Here is a 21781-nt window from a genome sequence, read left to right as displayed (position 1 = left end):
CCCTTTGTATTGTCCTTTCTTTGCACCCAGATTGTGCCCTTGTGCCACGTACTTTACCATGCGATACAGATAGTTTAAATCGGGCCCTATACATGACAGATGCGGTTTAACTTGTCAGTAATCATAAAGCTTTCCATGGTTGAACATTTTCGGGATTTTTTGTATCAAACGTGTTCATATTGCAGCCCTGTAATGAGTGGTAGAGAACAGCTACAGAGATGATAGTCATCATGTTCAAACTCTCTGCTCCGTCCACCCTTCCTTCTCAGGGCCTCGGTGTCCGGAGACCAGAATAGCTTTCGTATTCACAAATTAGCAGTGCTGCTTTTACTTACAACGGGCGGTCCTTGGCTCCCTGTAACAACAGACCTGAAGACAGCATTTGTGGTTGAGCTACTGATGGTTTCTATATGAAGAGCTGATCCTGGAAACAGCTGTACACTTGAGGCAGATGGTATTTTGAGAGCTTTGTAGCAAGCTGCCGCTGAGGTTTCTAAGGTTGTCATTATTATAATGTTGGGGTTCGCCAGCTAGAAAGACAGTTGGAGTCCTGAATGGAAGGGTCAGGAGCATACTGTACAGTGTGTACTGTACTACACACACAACTCCATTATTTAACTGGTTGTGACTCTTTTAGGTTAGAAATCTCTTATAAACTGGAGATGTGATTTTTAAAAAGATTTTTCATTCGTTCATGAGAAAAAAGATCAGCACTGCACAGGATCAGGATCTAGTTAAATCACATTGACCAAAGAGTGAGTGGAATAGATGTGTACGGGTCAGTTGAGAGAAAATTATCTGCAATAATTCTGATACTCAATTGATTGTAATTTAACAAGCAAATTTCCCAGTTCCACCTTCGTTAATGTGAGAAAATTGGATTGGAAATTTCGTGTATGTTCATTTCTATCATTCTGTGTCACCTTTATAAATTCGTAGGTTTTTGCTGATCTGTGAACACAGCGCAGGCGAAGCTCTCTATGAGTTCTTTCTTACCTCAGCAACAGTTTTGCAACTCTTTCCCTGAACTGTGTCGCTCTTAGTACCATTTCATCTGACTTCCTGGCAAAACATTTGTCAGTTTTTTTATTTACCACTTTAAGTAGTACTGGCCTCCTTGCCCTTATCCTTGCCACTTCCAGCCTCAGTGCGTCAGTGTGAAGAGTACAACACAATCACAGCAAGCTGTAGGATCCATAATAAGTGTGATTTTTCTCAGTCGGGTACAAAAACACATTCCTGAAAAAGCATGAACAACAACCTTGATATTGGTGAATTAATTTAAGGTTGTTTTTTTTTTTAAATCAAAAATGCCCCCCAAAAAACTGGTTCCAGCTTTTCAAATGTTAATGTTTACTGGTCTTACATAACTGTACAGTAAAATGTCTCTCTGGAATGTTTGTTGTCCAAAAAAAGCTGTTTGAATAGGTCTAATTGGGGCTTCAAGAACTTTTGTTAAGCATTTTTTGTCACTATTTTCCTGTATAACATGCTGTATGAGCATTACAACCCTTTAAAAGTCAATCTATCAGTCTCTTTTTACAAACATTTTCCTGCTCTTCTCTGTCTCATATTTTTGTGAAAATTGGTTATGGAACAGCTGACCAGGCACAACAAGTTAAATGTGTTAACTGCAATCAGTGAAAGATTAATCGATAATGAAAATAGTTAACAGCTATGGCTGTAATGTAAATTGTAATAAACTAAAACATCCAAAAAGGGAGAGAGTAAAATCCACAGCAGCATGTTTACAGGGTTAAAACCTGTTCAGTCTTGACTTAATAAAGCTAAAACAGCTCCAACAAGAGAGCAGCTGCTTGAATCATATTTGGCTGACCTCCTTTAGGGAGAGCAGAGAATATACACTAAAGGCACTTTTATATAATTTCCCTGTGATCTTCTTATGAAGGAAACAAAAATCCCTCCTGACCCTGTAACTAGTGGTTGCCACTGTTGTCTTTAGCTGTGTAAGGACGCAGATCGTTTGGTAACAACCCCTAGAATAACCGCACAGATAAAACTGTGCTGCAGAATAAAGAGCTTCGCTGCAGCCTGGGCAGTCTGCATGGCTCTCATTATGTTGGGGTTTCCTGGCTGGCTGGTGCTGCCAGGGCCGCTTTGGTGAGCTCACACCCTCTTCATGACATCATAAACCCCGCCCTTCCTTCCTTTAGACTGACACAAAGTGTGTCTATGATTTCACATGTCCTTACCTTGGTTTTTCATTGTGGGTTCTCAGATATATTTTGTCTATTTCTATGAGTAAAGTGTCTTTGAGTTCTTAATGTAGATATAGAGAGATATAAGAGACAGTTTTGATCATAAATACATTATCAGAGCGTCGCCGTCTTTTTTTATATTGAAAAAAATCGCTTTTGTTGTTTATTTATGTTTTCTTAGTGTGTGTTTAGGTCCCAGGGCCATCGTACAGTGCTCTCTAAGAAACATTACAGTCCATGGTAAACATTCAGAAACTGTAAACATTACAGTTTCTAACACTTAGTGAGATGGTCTTCTTGTCCACTGCTTCTGCAGAATACTGGATGTGTGTTACTAGGGATTTAAGGAGAGCCCTTCACTTCTACTTCAGTTTTCTGGCATGATGTCAAACTGTGTTAGCCATAGCCTCAACTCTGTGTGTGTGTCTCTGTGTGTGTGTGCGCGCGTGTGTGCGTGCGTGCGTGCGTGTGACTGTTTTCAGGGAGTAGTGGTTTGACTGCTATGGTTACCCTAATATAATAAGGTTTGAGATAAAAATTCAAATTGTATTTTTTCTTTGTATAAATAGTTTGTGCTTAATGAACATCTGAGAAGGTCACTCGCTGCAGCGACTGTTAATGCACATGTTAGCCTTCATACAAAGTTGTTTTTGGCTCTAACAGTGACCACAGGTGGTATTGAACGTGTAGAGAACTGAACTGGCCTTCATTTTTTCTTAGTGTTTCCTCCCACTACAACAGTAAACGAATAGGTGCGGAGGAGCATTTAACCCCCAATTGCAGCAGTGGAAAGGCTAAGCAGACTGGCTCTGGATCAGCCTGTAATCTGTGTAAATGAGCATCATTAAGGTGTAGTTTTACAGCAGCGTTCTTCTGCTTGAATGTCCACTGACACATCAGGCTCTGAGGCTGCTTTATTTAATGTTTTCTTTGGTGAACACAAGTGGTCATGCAGGTATGTTGGTTGTAAACACAGGATAGTGAAAAGCAGGTTTCATAAACTCCTTTGGCTGTTGGCCTCTAAACGTGAACCATATTTATTGGGTGTGTTTTCCTCTCTTAAGTTAAAATCATAATTCTCCATTATAAATGAGAATAGTCTGATTGATCTTGTTTTTCTTCGCTTTTTATGCCTCTGCTCTGGCAGGAGGTATTATGTCTTTTTGGATTATGTGTCTTCTTGTGAATGCGATATCTCAGAATTTTTTAAATTTTGCCCAAACATTCACTTATACTCAGCAATAAACTAATTTTGTTGGTCAAAGGTCAAGGTCACCGTCACCTTGCATCTGACCCGTTCTCGTGAGCGGTATATCTCAGGGACTCCTGGAGAGGAGTTTCTTCAAATTTAGCATAAATGCCCACTTGGACCAAAAAATGAAATGATTAGAATTTACTGGTCGAAGGTCAAAAAGACAAATTATTACAAAACTTCACAAAAATGTCTGCTAGGATATAATGAAGACATAATGACATTTACATCCAAACTGTCAAAGGTCAACTTTACTGTGACTTCATAATAATGCAAGACTGCTTTTTCTGGCGATTTCTCAACGTCATATCTCAGAAACAGACAGACAGACATTAAATCATATACTGAATTGGTGATTCTAATCGATGGTGCCCATCTGCCGGGTGAAGATATATGTGAAGCATCCATGTTTTCACAGAGATGTATATATATATATATATATATATATATATATATATATATATATATATATATATATATATATATATATATATATATATATAGTTATTTATGTGTTGCAATAATACATGTCCTCCTATTAGGATGCTCTTTTTCTTTTATTTATTATATGATGGTCATAAGCCTCAGTCAGAACTAAACAGCTGCAAATATATAGCTTTTAAATTGGCTGATATGGATGTGGATATTTATTTTGTATTTCTACTCTTTGCTTTGCATAAACTGTTACTCAGTGATTCCACAGCTGGAAAAACAGAAACAAGTGCCACTACAGTGTCTATCAGTGCTGCCAGTGTTGCCACCCATGTTAATGTGTTACACATTTTGTTTCTCACTCTGAGGAAGCATCTCATTTCAACAAATGGAGTGATTTTAACTGTCATTTAATTTAATGTTATTCTTTTTCTTGTATGTATAACTTATTGTTTGTTGGTTATACACTTTCTTTTCTGTGTTAATTATTTTTTATTGAAGGTTAAAATTTGTTTTACTTTTCTGACTACAGCAAGCGTCCAGACCCACGTTCTTTGCCAGGAAGTTCGAGGCCAGCGTCAGTCAGGAGATCATCAACCAGCTGGACTCATACCTGTTCGGATCATACCCTTCAGGCACACCGGGCCTCCAGGCCTACTGGGAAAACATCTATGAGCAGGAGACGGATGGCCTTGCCAGCCTATCAGACTCCATGCTCAGCCACTACCACGCTTTCTCTCGTATGGGATTGTCTCGCGCTGCCAGCTCGCTGCAAGGACACCCCAATGACAACAGCTGCAGGTATAAATATCCAGATGTGGATTTATTGAAAGTTGAATACGATGTGACGGAGTGAGCCTTGCAGTCAGTACGAGGAAGTCAACCAGAAAAACAAACATGTTTTGTGTTTATGTTGGAGTAATTGCTATTCTATGACCAACTGGTCCAAGGTACCACTTGGTTGTTGGGGAGAATTTAAAAAGTCTTAAAGGAGTCTAGTATCCTGTTTACACCTGATACTAACATGCTTTACAGTAATCTAAACCCAAGTGAACAGCCAGCACACTTCACCATTTACACCGCTGTCCATCATGTGTCTCCAGCTGACCACTTGTGTTCAGGGATTTTGTTATTGCCTTTATCACTTATGTGAGAAGGTCAAGGGGCTTTGTGCAAAGTTATTATGTCATGGCACTATCACAGCTGCACTGAAGGTGGTAAATTACATTTCTGTAGCACTTGATAAAAAGCAACATTGCGTAGCACTTATTGATTTGTCCAAAGCTTTCAACACAGTCAACCATGATGTTTTAAAGCTTAGACCTCTGAGCTCAGGGCTTTCAGAAGAAACAGTTGCTTGGTTTGATAATTATCTTAGTAATCAGTCTCAGTGTATGAGGTATAATGGTCTATGCTTTGATATTATATCTGTCCACAAGGGTGTGCCACAGGGCTCTGTATTAGGTTCACTTTTATTTACTGTTTCTGTGAATTGTCTAGGTCAAAATATTTCCAATGCTAGCTTCCATTTTTGTGCTGATGACACTGTTGTTTATTGCTGCACAGCAATTCTTTTGCGCGCCGTTGAATATTTGCACTGCATACACTGAAACTTGTTCTAAATGCACATTAGACTAAGCTCATGTTGTTTAGCAACTAAAAGACTTGGTCACAGAATGTACCTGTGGTGGTCGCTGTGTATGGGAAAGAGATAGAGGCTGTCAACTTTTACAAATACCTGGGTATTTTGATTGATGACTCCCTGAATTTTAAACCACGTGTTGCACCTTGTAAAAAAGCTGAGGCTAAAACTGTGTTTTTATGTTCATGTTTTTGTGTTTTTCTTTCAGTGTAAAAAAACATCTTGTTGCTGCAACTTTTTTACCTGTGTTGGACTATAGTGGTCTTTTGTAAATGCCTGCCTCCGCTCAGTGTCTCCATATGGATGATGCAGCTTACCAGGCCTCCTTGAGCTTTATTACAAATTGTAAAGCTCTGGCTCACCACTGAGTTGTACTTTTGGGTAGGATGGTCTATTCTGGCAATCTGTAGGCTCTTATATTGGTTCACCTTTATATAAGAAAATTCTTGGCCTGGTCCCACACTACCTCTGTGATTTCATCACGTAGAAAAGTACTGGATAGTATTCACTGCGTTCTCTTTATGCTCTCTGTCTCAAACACTAGGACAGAAATTAGGTAAAGGGCTTTTGGGGTATTCTTCAACCTTAGCCTGGAATTTGTTGCAGAATGACTTGAAACTCAGGGAGCTGGTGTTGTTAAATGTTTTTAAATCTATTAGACAGTTATGCAACACTTAGTCGTCACCAAAACAACCACCAAATTCCACATTGATGGTGTGGTCCTTGTCTGGGTGCATCAGGATGCATTAGCGTTTACACTACGGCTATGTGGTTCTTGTGTTATTGAAAGAATTCAGGGAGTTTTTAATCAAGATTTTTCGCTTGCTTTTTTGGGATTGTCAGGGCAAAAAGAAAAATCCTGTTTTCATTTGCATATTTGCATGCATTTTTAAACTTACTCACCTTGGTTCCATCAGCACTCTGAATAGATGTGGATGCAGTACCCTCTGTTATGAAGAGTTGTCTTGGCTGGTGCTCAGCCCTTCTCTGGTTGTGTTTTGTGGAAGAAAGGGGGGGGCCTCAGGAAGAGCGGCAGAGGATGATGAGGGATCCCTCATCCAGGACGGTAAGACGAGCAATAGATGTAATTAACGGTTGAAATACAAAAAGTGAAAGAGAGAGGGGGAGACGGGGAGAGATGCAAAGCAAAAGTGGAAACAGATGCATGTTATATTACATTAACGATAGGTGTAAAATTATTATATGTCTTTAAAAAAAACATTGTGTCATCAAAAAGCAACAAATTGTATAGCATGTCATAAAAATGCAACAATAAACATCCCATACTGTCTTAAAAATGCAAAAATAAAAAAACATCACAGTATAGTATATCATCAGAATGCCAGAACGTCATACTATAGTGTCATAAAAATAAAGAAAAAAGTCATACTATAGTTTGCCATAATAATATGAAAAAAAAGTATATTATGTCTTAAAAATGCAAAAAAGAGAATCATCCTAAAGTATGCCATAAAAATCAGAGAGAAAGTCATAGTGTATCTGTAAAAAAAAAACCATCATAGTATAGTGTGTAAAACAAATGCTTTAGTGTGTTATGTTATAAAAATGAAAAAAAGTCATAGTATAGTATGTTATAAAAATACAAAAAGAACATAATAGTGTTGCATGTCACAAACTTAAATTGCAAAGGAAAAAGCCATAGTATTGTATATATTTGGTTCTTGAGAAAACCACAGGCCAAGCAATCGGCCCTTTCCAAACAGGCTTGTTTTGAATGATCTATGATACAAGACATCTCCTTTTATTTTTTTCTCCGACTGACACTATTATTAGGGTCCGCTTGCTATCTTGATTATTAACTGCTATACTCCAAACTCAGCGAAGATGAATGAACAGTTACCTGTGTCCTTGTGACTTCATGTTTAAAGCTCTTGGTTTTTCTGTAAGTGTGAACAAGTTTGGCCCAAATAAGGCGAACTTCAGTTGTGAGAACAAAAGTCTGCGCTGAAACTGTTTCTGTTAAAAGCCATGTAGAGTCCTCATCCGTCATGAGCGTAGTGAGGGTGCTCTGTATCTCTATATCTTGTGGTTGGATCAGTAAATTTTGGCTTACAGAGAAACTGCACAATCAGTGTCTGAGGGGAGCAAGGACGATGAAATGTGTCTTTCCACTAAACTCACCACCACTGGTGTTTGTGAGTCCAAATTAAATATAAAGATAACGCCAGCTTGTCCTGGGGTACAATCAGCCTACAGTGTCTGCGCAGACTGGATTTTTCCAGCAGTGTGTATTTCTGTGTGTGTTTGTGGGGGATGGAGACCCACAGTAGGTACAAGGAGGTGCTTGTTGGAGTTCGGGTGGGGATTGGTGGCTAGAATGGGTGGGGGCAGCATTATGGGAAGTGTGTGTGAAGGGGGAGATGAGGGGGGAAGTTAAAACAGGACTAGTCTGTTCCCTTCAACCTGTGATTTCAGTCAGGCTACATCTCAGACCACATACACACTCGTGTTTTTGAAACATGGTTCAAGTCACATTAGTACACAGTGAAAACAGTGAAATCTCTTCTTCATCTTTTGCTTTGGAAACTTGTGCCCCGCATCACGGCAACCAGTTTGGAAGCAGTGTGTTTGTGCAAAGTCAGAACTTTAACAAAAAGGGTCTGTTACTGCATTTCCTCAAGTCAGACTTGTGATTCTCTGTGATCATTTATTTGATGTTGCAGTGCAGCTGATCAGGTATTGCATTTTGTAGCTTGTTTTTAATATGTGTATTTGTCTAGAGGGGTTGTATGTGTAATTTTATGACGTTTAAATGGCTCTACGCTGTGATAGCTGTGATTGGAGGCATTGTGACTGATTTTTCTTTTTTTTTTTAATGACATACTATACAATGTTTGTTTTCTGATTTTTAGGAAATACTATATGATGACTTTCATTTCCATTTTTATGACACATTTTGACTTAAAAAAATACTAAACTATGATGTTATGACATACTATGACATATGACACACTAGACTTTTTATGTGTTGTGACTTCACACACCAAAACTTTTCTGACATACTGTACTAAAACTTTTTTTTTTGCCTTTTTCCATTTTTAAGACAGACTGTCCTATCACTTTTTCTGATTTGTATGATTTTTATCAACTTTATGAGATACATGGTATTTTTTTTTCTTTAGACACATGTACTATACATTAGACTAGACATTGTGTACTATACCATTTTATTTTGCATTTTCAAGATTTTTTTCATTCATGAACAACTTTGAACATACTATACTATGACATTATTATCTATCTTTGGACAACAAAGTATACTATAAGCTTTTTTCACTTTTTCAAAGACATACAATCCTATGACGTTTTTATCATTTTTTTGTTTTTAAAAATCTTTGAAGGACATACTATGCTATGATGTTTTTATAATTTTTTGGACAACATGCTATGCTATGACATTTTCAACACTTTTTGGATGACATACAATACCATGACATATTTATCAGTTTTTGTATGAGGTACCACAATATGATGTTTTAATCATTTTTGAAAGACATACTATACTATGACGTTTATATAAATTTTTAAATCACATACTATACTATGTTGCTTTTATGATTTTTTTTAGACGACATACAATTCTATGACATTTTTATCATTTTTTGTTTTTTTGTAGTTTTTTGGATGACATACTATACTATGATATTTTCATTATATTTTTAATGACAAACTACACAAATATTTTTATCATTTTTTCCACAACATACTATACTTTGACTTTATCCTTTTTTCCACTGTGACAATTTTGTCAGTGTTGGACAACAAGCTATACTATGACGCTTTCATCATATTTTGAACAACATACTATGTTATGACATTTTCATCTTTTTTTTAACGTACTATATTATGGCGCTTTAATTATTTACGTAGACATACTATACTACAATGTTTTTATCACTTTTTCAACAACATACTGTACTAAGACGTTTTAACCATATTTTGGACGAGATACTATACTATAACATTTTCATCATTTTTGAACAATACACTATATTATTACTTTTTTAGCGACAAACAATGGTATGACCTTTTTTGTCATTTTTTGAACGACATACTATAATACGTTTTTTTTAAATATTTTGTACAACTTACTATACTAAAACGTTTTTATCATTTTTTAAATGACATACTATGACATTTGTCGTGATTTTTTTTTTGGACGTCATACTATAACGTTAATAATGTTATCATTTTTTGAACGACAAACTATACTATGATGCTTTTATAGTTTTTTGGATGATAAACTATACTATTATATTTTTTTCATTTTTTTTAAATGACATACTATACTATAGTCTTTTTATCATTTTTCTAAAGAGATAGTGTACTGTACTGATGTTTTTTTCAATGAAATTCTATGACATTTTCATCACTTTTTGGATGAAATACCATACTAAGATGTATTTATCAGTTTTTGCATGATGTATTATACTATGGTGTTTTTTTTTTTTTAACGCCATACTATACTATGACCTTTGTTTAAGTTTTTGGATGACATACTATATAATGACGTTTTTAACATTTTTTCAACAACATACTATATAACATACTTATAATTTTGGGAACGACACAATATACTTTGACATTTTTATCATTTTGTGAACAGCATGGTATACTATGCCATTTTCATCACTTTTTGGATGAAATATTATATTATGATGTATTTTTCAGTTTTTGCATGTCATACTATACTCTGATGTTTTTATCATTTCTTGAACAACATACTATATTATGACTTTTTTAAAACTTTTTGAACGACATACTATACTATGATGTTTACATAATTTTTTTTAACGATATACTTTACTATGATGCTTTCATCATATTTTGGACATACTATACTATGACATTTTCATCTTTTTTCATCATACGATCATACGATATTTTGGCGCTTTAATTATTTACATAGACATACTATACTACACTGATTTTATCACTTTATGAACAACAAACTATAATATGACAATTTTATCTTTTTTTTGATGACATACTATATTTTCACTCCAGAGCCTTCTTTTGGATACGTCTCAGTATTTTTCCGCTGTATCTTACACCATTCTCCTCGCTGCTGCTGTTTTACCAGTTTCTCCTTCCTCTTTCTGTTCGTATTTGTTCTACCTAGTATGCGGTAATGCATTTTTTCAGTGCACCACAGACAACTCTATTATATTTCAAAATAAGAGAATCCTCCCTAACAGCAATAGGTTTAGTCAGCATTTATTGATCTCATTTGGCAAGGGCTTGACAGTTTTTTTCTATATGTAAAATGCTTGAGCTTTAACATCGTGTGGATGGAAAGGGCATTTTCAAAGTACCTGTTTTATCCCAGACATGCTCTATCTACTTTGTAGCTCTTATTAATATATATTGTTTTACATTTGGTGAATATATTGATTCTGAAGAACAGTCTGTGTCTCTCTCAGGTATGTGGCCATGAGCCACCCAGTGTCGGTCCACCTCTACTTCCTGTCAGACCAGCTCCAGGGCTACTTGGTGCGTCATGTGGCCACTAACCAAGCCTCCGCCCAGCTGGAGAGCCTGGAGACCTGGGTGACACCCAAAGACCACTTCACCCTGGCCAGCCCCCCACACACCAGCAACAGACTCCAGCATGTCCAGGTCAGGCACACACTAATATATTCATGAAAATACATTTTTTTCTTATTTATTTTTTTCAGAATTGAAAACAGTAAGACACTACATACATATATGATACATATTTAACCCATTCATAAACAATAGATCCCTGCCCTTAAGAAAAAACCTGCGAATCAAGTAATCATGACACTATCCCTGTTTTTCAGGTTGGGGCGGACTGGGATCCTAAAGAGCGTCTCTTCCGGAACTGGGGGGGTCTGCTGGGGCCCAAGGACGAGCCAGTGGCTGTGCAGCGCTGGAGCCGAAGCCAAAGCAACCTGACAGCCACTGTGGTGTGGATCGACCCCACCAATGTCATCGCTGCCACGTACGACATCCTTGTGGATGCCTCTGCTGAAGTTACTCACTACCGGCCCCCACTGACCTCACCACTGAGACCTGGCGTGTGGACACTGAGGGTGTTGCACCACTGGAACCCGCTGGGCCAGACCAGCTTCATTGTGGCTCCGCTCGAGTTCCACCGCCAGCAGCCCCTACAACAAGGTGAGTGATCAGAACACTGTCCCTGAGAAAACACATTACTCAATTAAAAAACACACTCAGCTGGAGTTGAACATGTCATGTCACATGTGTCGTTCAAAAAATGATAAAAAAGTCATAGTAAAGTATGTCATCCAAAATATGGTAAAAACGAGAAAGTCTGCTATGTCATTCAAATGATCCAAAAACTGTCATAATATAGTAGGTTGATGAAAAAATGCAAAAATGGTCATAGTATAGTATGTCCAAAAAGGGATAAAAACGTCATAGTATAGTATGTTCTTGAAAAAAATGAAATAAATGTCATAGTTTATACTATGATGTTCAAAAAAATGAAGAAGAAAAAAAAGTCATAGTATATTATGTCATTCAAAAGATGCTAAAATTGTCATAGCATGGTGTACTATACTATGCCTTGAAAAAACTGATAAAAACATCATACATAGTTCTATCATTCAAAAAAATATTAAAAACGTAATTCTAGTTTTTCGTTTAAAGAATCATGAAAGACACTAGATTATATTATGTATATGTATGAAAAAAATCATCATAGCATACTTTGTCAGCCAAAAAGTGATAAAACATGAGAGTATAGAATGTTGTTAAAGAAAGTTATAAAGAATATCACAATAAAGTTTGTTGTTGAAAAAATTATAAAAAACATAAATATAGTATAAATATGACAAAAAAGTCATACTATAGTATGTTGTCTAAAATATGACAAAAAAAAGTCATAGTATAGTATGTCATTCAAAATATAAAAGAATGACATACTATTGTACGTCGTCTAAAATATGAAAAAAAAGCCATAGTATAGTATGACATACAAATTATGACAAAAAAAAATTATACTATAACATGACATCAAAAATATGAAAACAGACATACGATTGGCTATGGCTTCTTAAATATAACTAAAAAGTCATACTATAGTATGTTGTCCAAAATATGAAATCTGCTGATGACGAAAATGCCATACAATTGTATGGCAAAGCTAACAATCAAAGAAAACCCCATAAAATAGTATGCTGAGACACACATAGCATAAGACATTGCAAAAATGTCCAAAAACACCATAATAAAGCATGTCAAAAAAACGACCGAAAATACCATATCATAGGATGGCGAAAAATGTCAAAATATGTCCAAAAAACACCTGAAAAACACATTTAAGCACATAAAAAAGCATGCCGAGACACGCCATAGTATAGGATGTTGCAAATATGGCCAAAAACACCATAGAATGACATGTCAAAAAATCTACAGAAAATGCCACACTTTTGCATGTCGAAAAATTTCTACGACATGTCCAGCTAAAAGACAGCTAAAAACCAAATAAAACCACATAACAAAGCATGCCAAGACACACCACAGCATCGGATGTTGCAAAAACGGCCAAAAACACCATAATAAAGCATGTCAAAAAACAACCCAGAATACCATACTATAGTATGGCTAAAAATGTTGAAATATGATATGTCCAAAAAACAGCTGAAAACCACATAATACCATATGAAATAGCATGCCAAGAGACACTACAGCATAAAATGTTGCAAAAATTGCCTCAAACTCCATAAAATAGCATGTCAAAAAAATGCCTCAAGATGCCATACTATAGAATGGCGAAAAATGTCAAAACATGACATGTCCAAAAAACTAAACCTCATAAAATAGCATGCTGAGAGAGGCTATACCATAACACGCTTCAAAAATGGCCAAAAGCACCATAAAATAACATGTTGGGAAAAACTCCACGCCATGATATAGAATATATTATTAATATATTATATATATATTGCTAAAAACTGATAAAACACCATAATAATGCCTGTTGAAAAAATAACCGAGAAGGCAAGGCTGTAGAATGTCTAAACATTTCAAGATATGGCATGTCTCAAAAACAGCTGAAAACACTTTAAAACAGCATAAAATAGCATGCCAAGTCACGCCAAGCCATAGAATTTTGATAAAACAGAAAAAAACATAATAATGCAGGTTGAAAAATGACAGCAAGGCAAGGCTATAGTATGACTAACAATTTCAAAATATGACTTGTCTCAATAACAGCTGAAAACACCTCGAAACAGCTAAAATAGCTTGGAGAAACACACCATAGCATGGAATGTTACAAAAATGGCCAAAAACACCATAATAATGCATGTTGAAAATATGACCAAGAAGGCAAGGCTATAGTATGGACAAAAATTTCAAAATGTGACGTTTCCCAAAAACAGCTGAAAACACTTTCAAACATCATAAAATAGCATGCAGATAAATGCCATAACATAGAAATATGCAAAAACAGCCAAAAACACCAAAATATTGGTGTATTTTTTCAATATTGCATGTTGAAAAAATGATCAAAAAGGCGAGGTTATAGTATGGCTAAAAATGTCGAAATATAACATGTCCCAAAACCAGCTGAAAACCCTTTAAAATACCATAAAATAGCACGCCAAGACATGCCATAGCAAAGAATTTTGCAAAGAAAGTCCAAAAATATCATAGTTTTGCATGTTGAAAAAATAACCGAGAAGGCAAGGCTGTAGTGTGGGCAAAAATTTAAAAAAATGACATGTCCCAAAAACACTTTAAAACACTTTAAAACAGCATTAAATAGCATGCCAAGACACACCATAGCAAAGAATGTCGTTAAAAAGTCCAAAAACACCATATTTTTGCGTGTTGATAAAATAATCGAGAAGGCAAGGCTATAGTATGGCTAAAAATGCCAAAATGTGACATGTCCAAAAAACAGCTGAAAACACCTCAAAACAGCATGAAATAGCGTGCTTAGACACGCCATAGCATTAAAACGTGCAATTATGGCCAAAAAGAACAAAATCTAGCATGTCAAAAATCTGACCAAAAAAGCAAGGCTATAGTATGGCAAAAATGTCAAAATGTGACCCGTCCCAAAAACAGTTGAAAACACCTCAAAACAGCATAAAATAGCATGCTCAAGCACGCCATAGCAATAAAACGTGCAATTATGGCCAAAAACAACAAAATCTAGCATGTCAAAAATTTCAAGAAAATAGCAAGGCTATAGTATGGCAAAAATGTCAAAATTTGACCCATCCCAAAAACAGTTGAAAATACCTCAAAACAGCATAAAATAGTGTGCTTAGACACGCCATAGCAATAAAATGTGCAATTATGGCCAAAAAAAAACTAAATCTAGCATGTCAAAGATCTGACCAAAAAAGCAAGGCTATAGTATGGCAAAAATGTCAAAATTTGACCCGTCCCAAAAACACTTGAAAACACCTCAAAACAGCATGAAATAGCGTGCTTAGACACGCCATAGCAATAAAACGTGCAATTATGCCACCAAACACCAAACTCTAGCATGTCAAAAATCTGACCAAAAAAGCAAGGCTGTAGTATGGCAAAAATGTCAAAATTGACCCGTCCCAAAATCAGTTCAAAACACCTCAAAACAGCATAAAATAGCATGCTCAGGCACCCCATAGCATTAAAACGTGCAATTATGGCCAAAAACAACAAAATCTAGGATGTCAAAAATTTGAAAAAAACAGCAAGGCTATAGTATGGCAAAAATGTCAAAATTTGACCCGTCCCAAAAACAGTTGAAAACACCTCAAAACAGCATAAAATAGCGTGCTTAGACACGCCATAGCAATAAAATGTGCAATTATGGCCAAAAACAACAAAATCTAGCATGTCAAAAATCTGACCAAAAAAGCAAGGCTATAGTATGGCAAAAATGTCAAAATTTGACTCGTCCCAAAAACAGTTGAAAACACCTCGAAACAGCATAAAATAGTGTGCATAGACATGCCATAGCAATAAAACATGCAGTTATGGCCAAAAACACCAAAATCTAGCATGTCAAAAATCTGACCAAAAAAGCAAGGCTACAGTATGGCAAAAATGTCAAAATGTGACCCGTCCCAAAAACAGTTGAAAACACCTCAAAACAGCATAAAATAGCATGCTCAGGCACCCCATAGCATTAAAACGTGCAATTATGCCACCAAACACCAAACTCTAGCATGTCAAAAATTTGAAAAAAACAGCAAGGCTATAGTATGGCAAAAATGTCAAAATTTGACCCGTCCCAAAAACAGTTGAAAACACCTCAAAACAGCATAAAATAGCGTACTTAGACACGCCATAGCAATAAAACGTGCAATTATGGCCAAAAAAAACAAAATCTAGCATGTCAAAAATCTGACCAAAAAAGCAAGGCTATAGTATGGCAAAAATGTCAAAATTGACCCATCCCAAAAACAGTTGAAAACACCTCGAAACAGCATAAAATAGCGTGCTTAGACACGCCATAGCAATAAAATGTGCAATAATGGCCAAAAAAACCAAAATCTAGCATGTCAAAAATCTGACCAAAAAAGTAAGGCTATAGTATGGCAAAAATGTCAAAATTTGACCCATCCCAAAAACAGTTGAAAACACCTCAAAACAGCATAAAATAGCATGCTCAGGCACGCCATAGCAATAAAACGTGCAATTATGGCCAAAAACAACAAAATCTAGCATGTCAAAAATCTGACCAAAAAAGCAAGGCTATAGTATGGCAAAAATGTCAAAATTGACCCGTCCCAAAAACAGTTGAAAACACCTCAAAAGCACATAAAATAGCATGCTTAGACACGCCATAGCAATAAAACGTGCAATTATGCCACCAAACACCAAAATCTAGGATGTCAAAAATCTGACCAAAGAGCAAGGCTATAGTATGGCAAAAATGTCAAAATTTGACCCGTCCCAAAAACAGTTGAAAACACCTCGAAACAGCATAAAATAGCGTGCTTAGACACGCCATAGCAATAAAATGTGCAATAATGGCCAAAAAAACCAAAATCTAGCATGTCAAAAATCTGACCAAAAAAGTAAGGCTATAGTATGGCAAAAATGTCAAAATTTGAACCGTCCCAAAAACAGTTGAAAACACCTCAAAAGCACATAGAATAGTGTGCTTAGACACGCCATAGCAATAAAACGTGTAATTATGACCAAAAAAAACAAAATCTAGCATGTCAAAAATCTGACCAAAAAAGCAAGGCTATAGTATGGCAAAAATGTCAAAATGTGACCCGTCCCAAAAACAGTTGAAAACACCTCAAAACAGCATAAAATAGCGTGCTTCGGCACGCCAAAGCAATGAAACGTGCAATTATGGCCAAAAAAACCATAATCTTGCATGTCAAAAATCAGACCAAAAAAGTAAGGCTATAGTATGGCAAATGTGTCAAAATTTGACCCGTCCCAAAAACGTTTGAAAACACCTCAAAACAGCATAAACTAGCGTGCTCAAGCACACCATAACATTAAAACGTGCAATTATGGCCAAAAGCAGCTAAATCTAGGCTGTCAAAAATTTGAAGAAAACAGCAAGGCTATAGTATGGCAAAAATGTCAAAATTTGACCCATCCCAAAAACAGTTGAAAACACCTCAAAACAGCATAAAATAGCATGCTCAGGCACGCCATAGCAATAAAACGTGCAATTATGGCCAAAAACAACAAAATCTAGCATGTCAAAAATCTGACCAAAAAAGCAAGGCTATAGTATGGCAAAAATGTCAAAATTGACCCGTCCCAAAAACAGTTGAAAACACCTCAAAAGCACATAAAATAGCATGCTTAGACACGCCATAGCAATAAAACGTGCAATTATGCCACCAAACACCAAAATCTAGGATGTCAAAAATCTGACCAAAGAGCAAGGCTATAGTATGGCAAAAATGTCAAAATTTGACCCGTCCCAAAAACAGTTGAAAACACCTCAAAACAGCATAAAATAGCATGCTTAGACACGCCATAGCAATAAAACATGCAATTATGCCACCAAACACCAAAATCTAGCATGTCAAAAATCTGTCCAAAAAAGCAAGGCTATAGTATGGCAAAAATGTCAAAATTGACCCATCCCAAAAACAGTTGAAAACACCTCGAAACAGCATAAAATAGCCTGCTTAGACACGCCATAGCAATAAAATGTGCAATTATGGCCAGAAAAAAACAAAATCTAGCATGTCAAAAATCTGACCATAAAAGCAAGGCTATAGTATGGCGAAAATGTCAAAATTTGAACCGTCCCAAAAACAGTTGAAAACACCTCAAAAGCACATAGAATAGCGTGCTTAGACACGCCATAGCAATAAAACATGTAATTATGACCAAAAAAAACAAAATCTAGCATGTCAAAAATCTGACCAAAAAAGCAAGGCTATAGTATGGCAAAAATGTCAAAATGTGACCCGTCCCAAAAACAGTTGAAAACACCTCAAAACAGCATAAAATAGCGTGGTTCGGCACGCCAAAGCAATGAAACGTGCAATTATGGCCAAAAAAAACATAATCTTGCATGTCAAAATCTGACCAAAAAGCAAGGCTATAGTATGGCAAATGTGTCAAAATTTGACCCGTCCCAAAAACGTTTGAAAACACCTCAAAACAGCATAAACTAGCGTGCTCAAGCACACCATAACATTAAACCGTGCAATAATGGCCAAAAAAAAACAAAATCTAGCATGTCAAAAATCTGACCAAAAAAGTAAGGCTATAGTATGGCAAAAATGTCAAAATTTGAACCGTCCCAAAAACAGTTGAAAACATCTCAAAAGCACATAGAATAGTGTGCTTAGACACGCCATAGCAATAAAACGTGTAATTATGACCAAAAAAAACAAAATCTAGCATGTCAAAAATCTGACCAAAAAAGCAAGGCTATAGTATGGCAAAAATGTCAAAATGTGACCCGTCCCAAAAACAGTTGAAAACACCTCAAAACAGCATAAAATAGCGTGCTTCGGCACGCCAAAGCAATGAAACGTGCAATTATGGCCAAAAAAACCATAATCTTGCATGTCAAAAATCTGACCAAAAAAGTAAGGCTATAGTATGGCAAATGTGTCAAAATTTGACCCGTCCCAAAAACGTTTGAAAACACCTCAAAACAGCATAAACTAGCGTGCTCAAGCACACCATAACATTAAAACGTGCAATTATGGCCAAAAACAGCTAAATCTAGGCTGTCAAAAATTTGAAGAAAACAGCAAGGCTATAGTATGGCAAAAATGTCAAAATTTGACCCATCCCAAAAACAGTTGAAAACACCTCAAAACAGCATAAAATAGCATGCTCAGGCACGCCATAGCAATAAAACGTGCAATTATGGCCAAAAAAAACAAAATCTAGCATGTCAAAAATCTGACCAAAAAAGTAAGGCTATAGTATGGCAAAAATGTCAAAATTTGAACCGTCCCAAAAACAGTTGAAAACACCTCAAAAGCACATAGAATAGTGTGCTTAGACACGCCATAGCAATAAAACGTGTAATTATGACCAAAAAAAACAAAATCTAGCATGTCAAAAATCTGACCAAAAAAGCAAGGCTATAGTATGGCAAAAATGTCAAAATGTGACCCGTCCCAAAAACAGTTGAAAACACCTCAAAACAGCATAAAATAGCGTGCTTCGGCACGCCAAAGCAATGAAACGTGCAATTATGGCCAAAAAAACCATAATCTTGCATGTCAAAAATCAGACCAAAAAAGTAAGGCTATAGTATGGCAAATGTGTCAAAATTTGACCCGTCCCAAAAACGTTTGAAAACACCTCAAAACAGCATAAACTAGCGTGCTCAAGCACACCATAACATTAAAACGTGCAATTATGGCCAAAAGCAGCTAAATCTAGGCTGTCAAAAATTTGAAGAAAACAGCAAGGCTATAGTATGGCAAAAATGTCAAAATTTGACCCATCCCAAAAACAGTTGAAAACACCTCAAAACAGCATAAAATAGCATGCTCAGGCACGCCATAGCAATAAAACGTGCAATTATGGCCAAAAACAACAAAATCTAGCATGTCAAAAATCTGACCAAAAAAGCAAGGCTATAGTATGGCAAAAATGTCAAAATTGACCCGTCCCAAAAACAGTTGAAAACACCTCAAAAGCACATAAAATAGCATGCTTAGACACGCCATAGCAATAAAACGTGCAATTATGCCACCAAACACCAAAATCTAGGATGTCAAAAATCTGACCAAAGAGCAAGGCTATAGTATGGCAAAAATGTCAAAATTTGACCCGTCCCAAAAACAGTTGAAAACACCTCAAAACAGCATAAAATAGCATGCTTAGACACGCCATAGCAATAAAACGTGCAATTATGCCACCAAACACCAAAATCTAGCATGTCAAAAATCTGTCCAAAAAAGCAAGGCTATAGTATGGCAAAAATGTCAAAATTGACCCATCCCAAAAACAGTTGAAAACACCTCGAAACAGCATAAAATAGCGTGCTTAGACACGCCATAGCAATAAAATGTGCAATAATGGCCAAAAAAACCAAAATCTAGCATGTCAAAAATCTGACCAAAAAAGTAAGGCTATAGTATGGCAAAAATGTCAAAATTTGAACCGTCCCAAAAACAGTTGAAAACACCTCAAAAGCACATAGAATAGCGTGCTTAGACACGCCATAGCAATAAAACGTGTAATTATGACCAAAAAAAACAAAATCTAGCATGTCAAAAATCTGACCAAAAAAGCAAGGCTATAGTATGGCAAAATGTCAAAATGTGACCCGTCCCAAAAACAGTTGAAAACACCTCAAAACAGCATAAAATAGCGTGCTTCGGCACGCCAAAGCAATGAAACGTGCAATTATGGCCAAAAAAACCATAATCTTGCATGTCAAAAATCTGACCAAAAAAGCAAGGCTATAGTATGGCAAATGTGTCAAAATTTGACCCGTCCCAAAAACGTTTGAAAACACCTCAAAACAGCATAAACTAGCGTGCTCAAGCACACCATAACATTAAAACGTGCAATAATGGCCAAAAAAACCAAAATCTAGCATGTCAAAAATCTGACCAAAAAAGTAAGGCTATAGTATGGCAAAAATGTCAAAATTTGAACCGTCCCAAAAACAGTTGAAAACACCTCAAAAGCACATAGAATAGTGTGCTTAGACACGCCATAGCAATAAAACGTGTAATTATGACCAAAAAAACAAAATCTAGCATGTCAAAAATCTGACCAAAAAAGCAAGGCTATAGTATGGCAAAAATGTCAAAATGTGACCCGTCCCAAAAACAGTTGAAAACACCTCAAAACAGCATAAAATAGCGTGCTAGCACGTAAAGCAATAAACGTGCAATTATGGCCAAAAAAACCATAATCTAGCATGTCAAAAATCTGACCAAAAAAGTAAGGCTATAGTATGGCAAATGTGTCAAAATTTGACCCGTCCCAAAAACGTTTGAAAACACCTCAAAACAGCATAAACTAGCGTGCTCAAGCACACCATAACATTAAAACGTGCAATTATGGCCAAAAACAGCTAAATCTAGGCTGTCAAAAATTTGAAGAAAACAGCAAGGCTATAGTATGGCAAAAATGTCAAAATTTGACCCATCCCAAAAACAGTTGAAAACACCTCAAAACAGCATAAAATAGCATGCTCAGGCACGCCATAGCAATAAAACGTGCAATTATGGCCAAAAAAAACAAAATCTAGCATGTCAAAAATCTGACCAAAAAAGTAAGGCTATAGTATGGCAAAAATGTCAAAATTTGAACCGTCCCAAAAACAGTTGAAAACACCTCAAAAGCACATAGAATAGTGTGCTTAGACACGCCATAGCAATAAAACGTGTAATTATGACCAAAAAAAACAAAATCTAGCATGTCAAAAATCTGACCAAAAAAGCAAGGCTATAGTATGGCAAAAATGTCAAAATGTGACCCGTCCCAAAAACAGTTGAAAACACCTCAAAACAGCATAAAATAGCGTGCTTCGGCACGCCAAAGCAATGAAACGTGCAATTATGGCCAAAAAAACCATAATCTTGCATGTCAAAAATCAGACCAAAAAAGTAAGGCTATAGTATGGCAAATGTGTCAAAATTTGACCGATCCCAAAAAACGTTTGAAAACACCTCAAAACAGCATAAACTAGCGTGCTCAAGCACACCATAACATTAAAACGTGCAATTATGGCCAAAAGCAGCTAAATCTAGGCTGTCAAAAATTTGAAGAAAACAGCAAGGCTATAGTATGGCAAAAATGTCAAAATTTGAC

The 21781-nt window shown here is 36.2% G+C and overlaps 1 protein-coding gene across 1 annotated transcript in view; it reads left to right on the top strand.

The window, feature by feature from the left end:
- The window catches only part of LOC121956206 (xylosyltransferase 1-like), a 63809-nt gene that overhangs the window by 25194 nt on the left and 16834 nt on the right, over positions 1-21781 (top strand). Inside the window, exons 8-10 of the mRNA XM_088091017.1 lie at positions 4436-4704; positions 10990-11185; positions 11371-11707. Of these exons, the coding sequence (XP_087947143.1) occupies positions 4436-4704; positions 10990-11185; positions 11371-11707 (802 nt within the window). The remainder of the gene's footprint in view (positions 1-4435; positions 4705-10989; positions 11186-11370; positions 11708-21781) is intronic.

The sequence above is a fragment of the Plectropomus leopardus genome, chromosome 18 (genome assembly GCF_026936395.1).
Source record: "Plectropomus leopardus strain MGB_pleo_1.0 chromosome 18, ASM2693639v1, whole genome shotgun sequence".
NCBI lineage: Eukaryota > Metazoa > Chordata > Actinopteri > Perciformes > Serranidae > Plectropomus > Plectropomus leopardus.
Note: the sequence above shows the minus strand (reverse complement) of the source record. Positions and strands in the feature narration are given on the sequence as shown.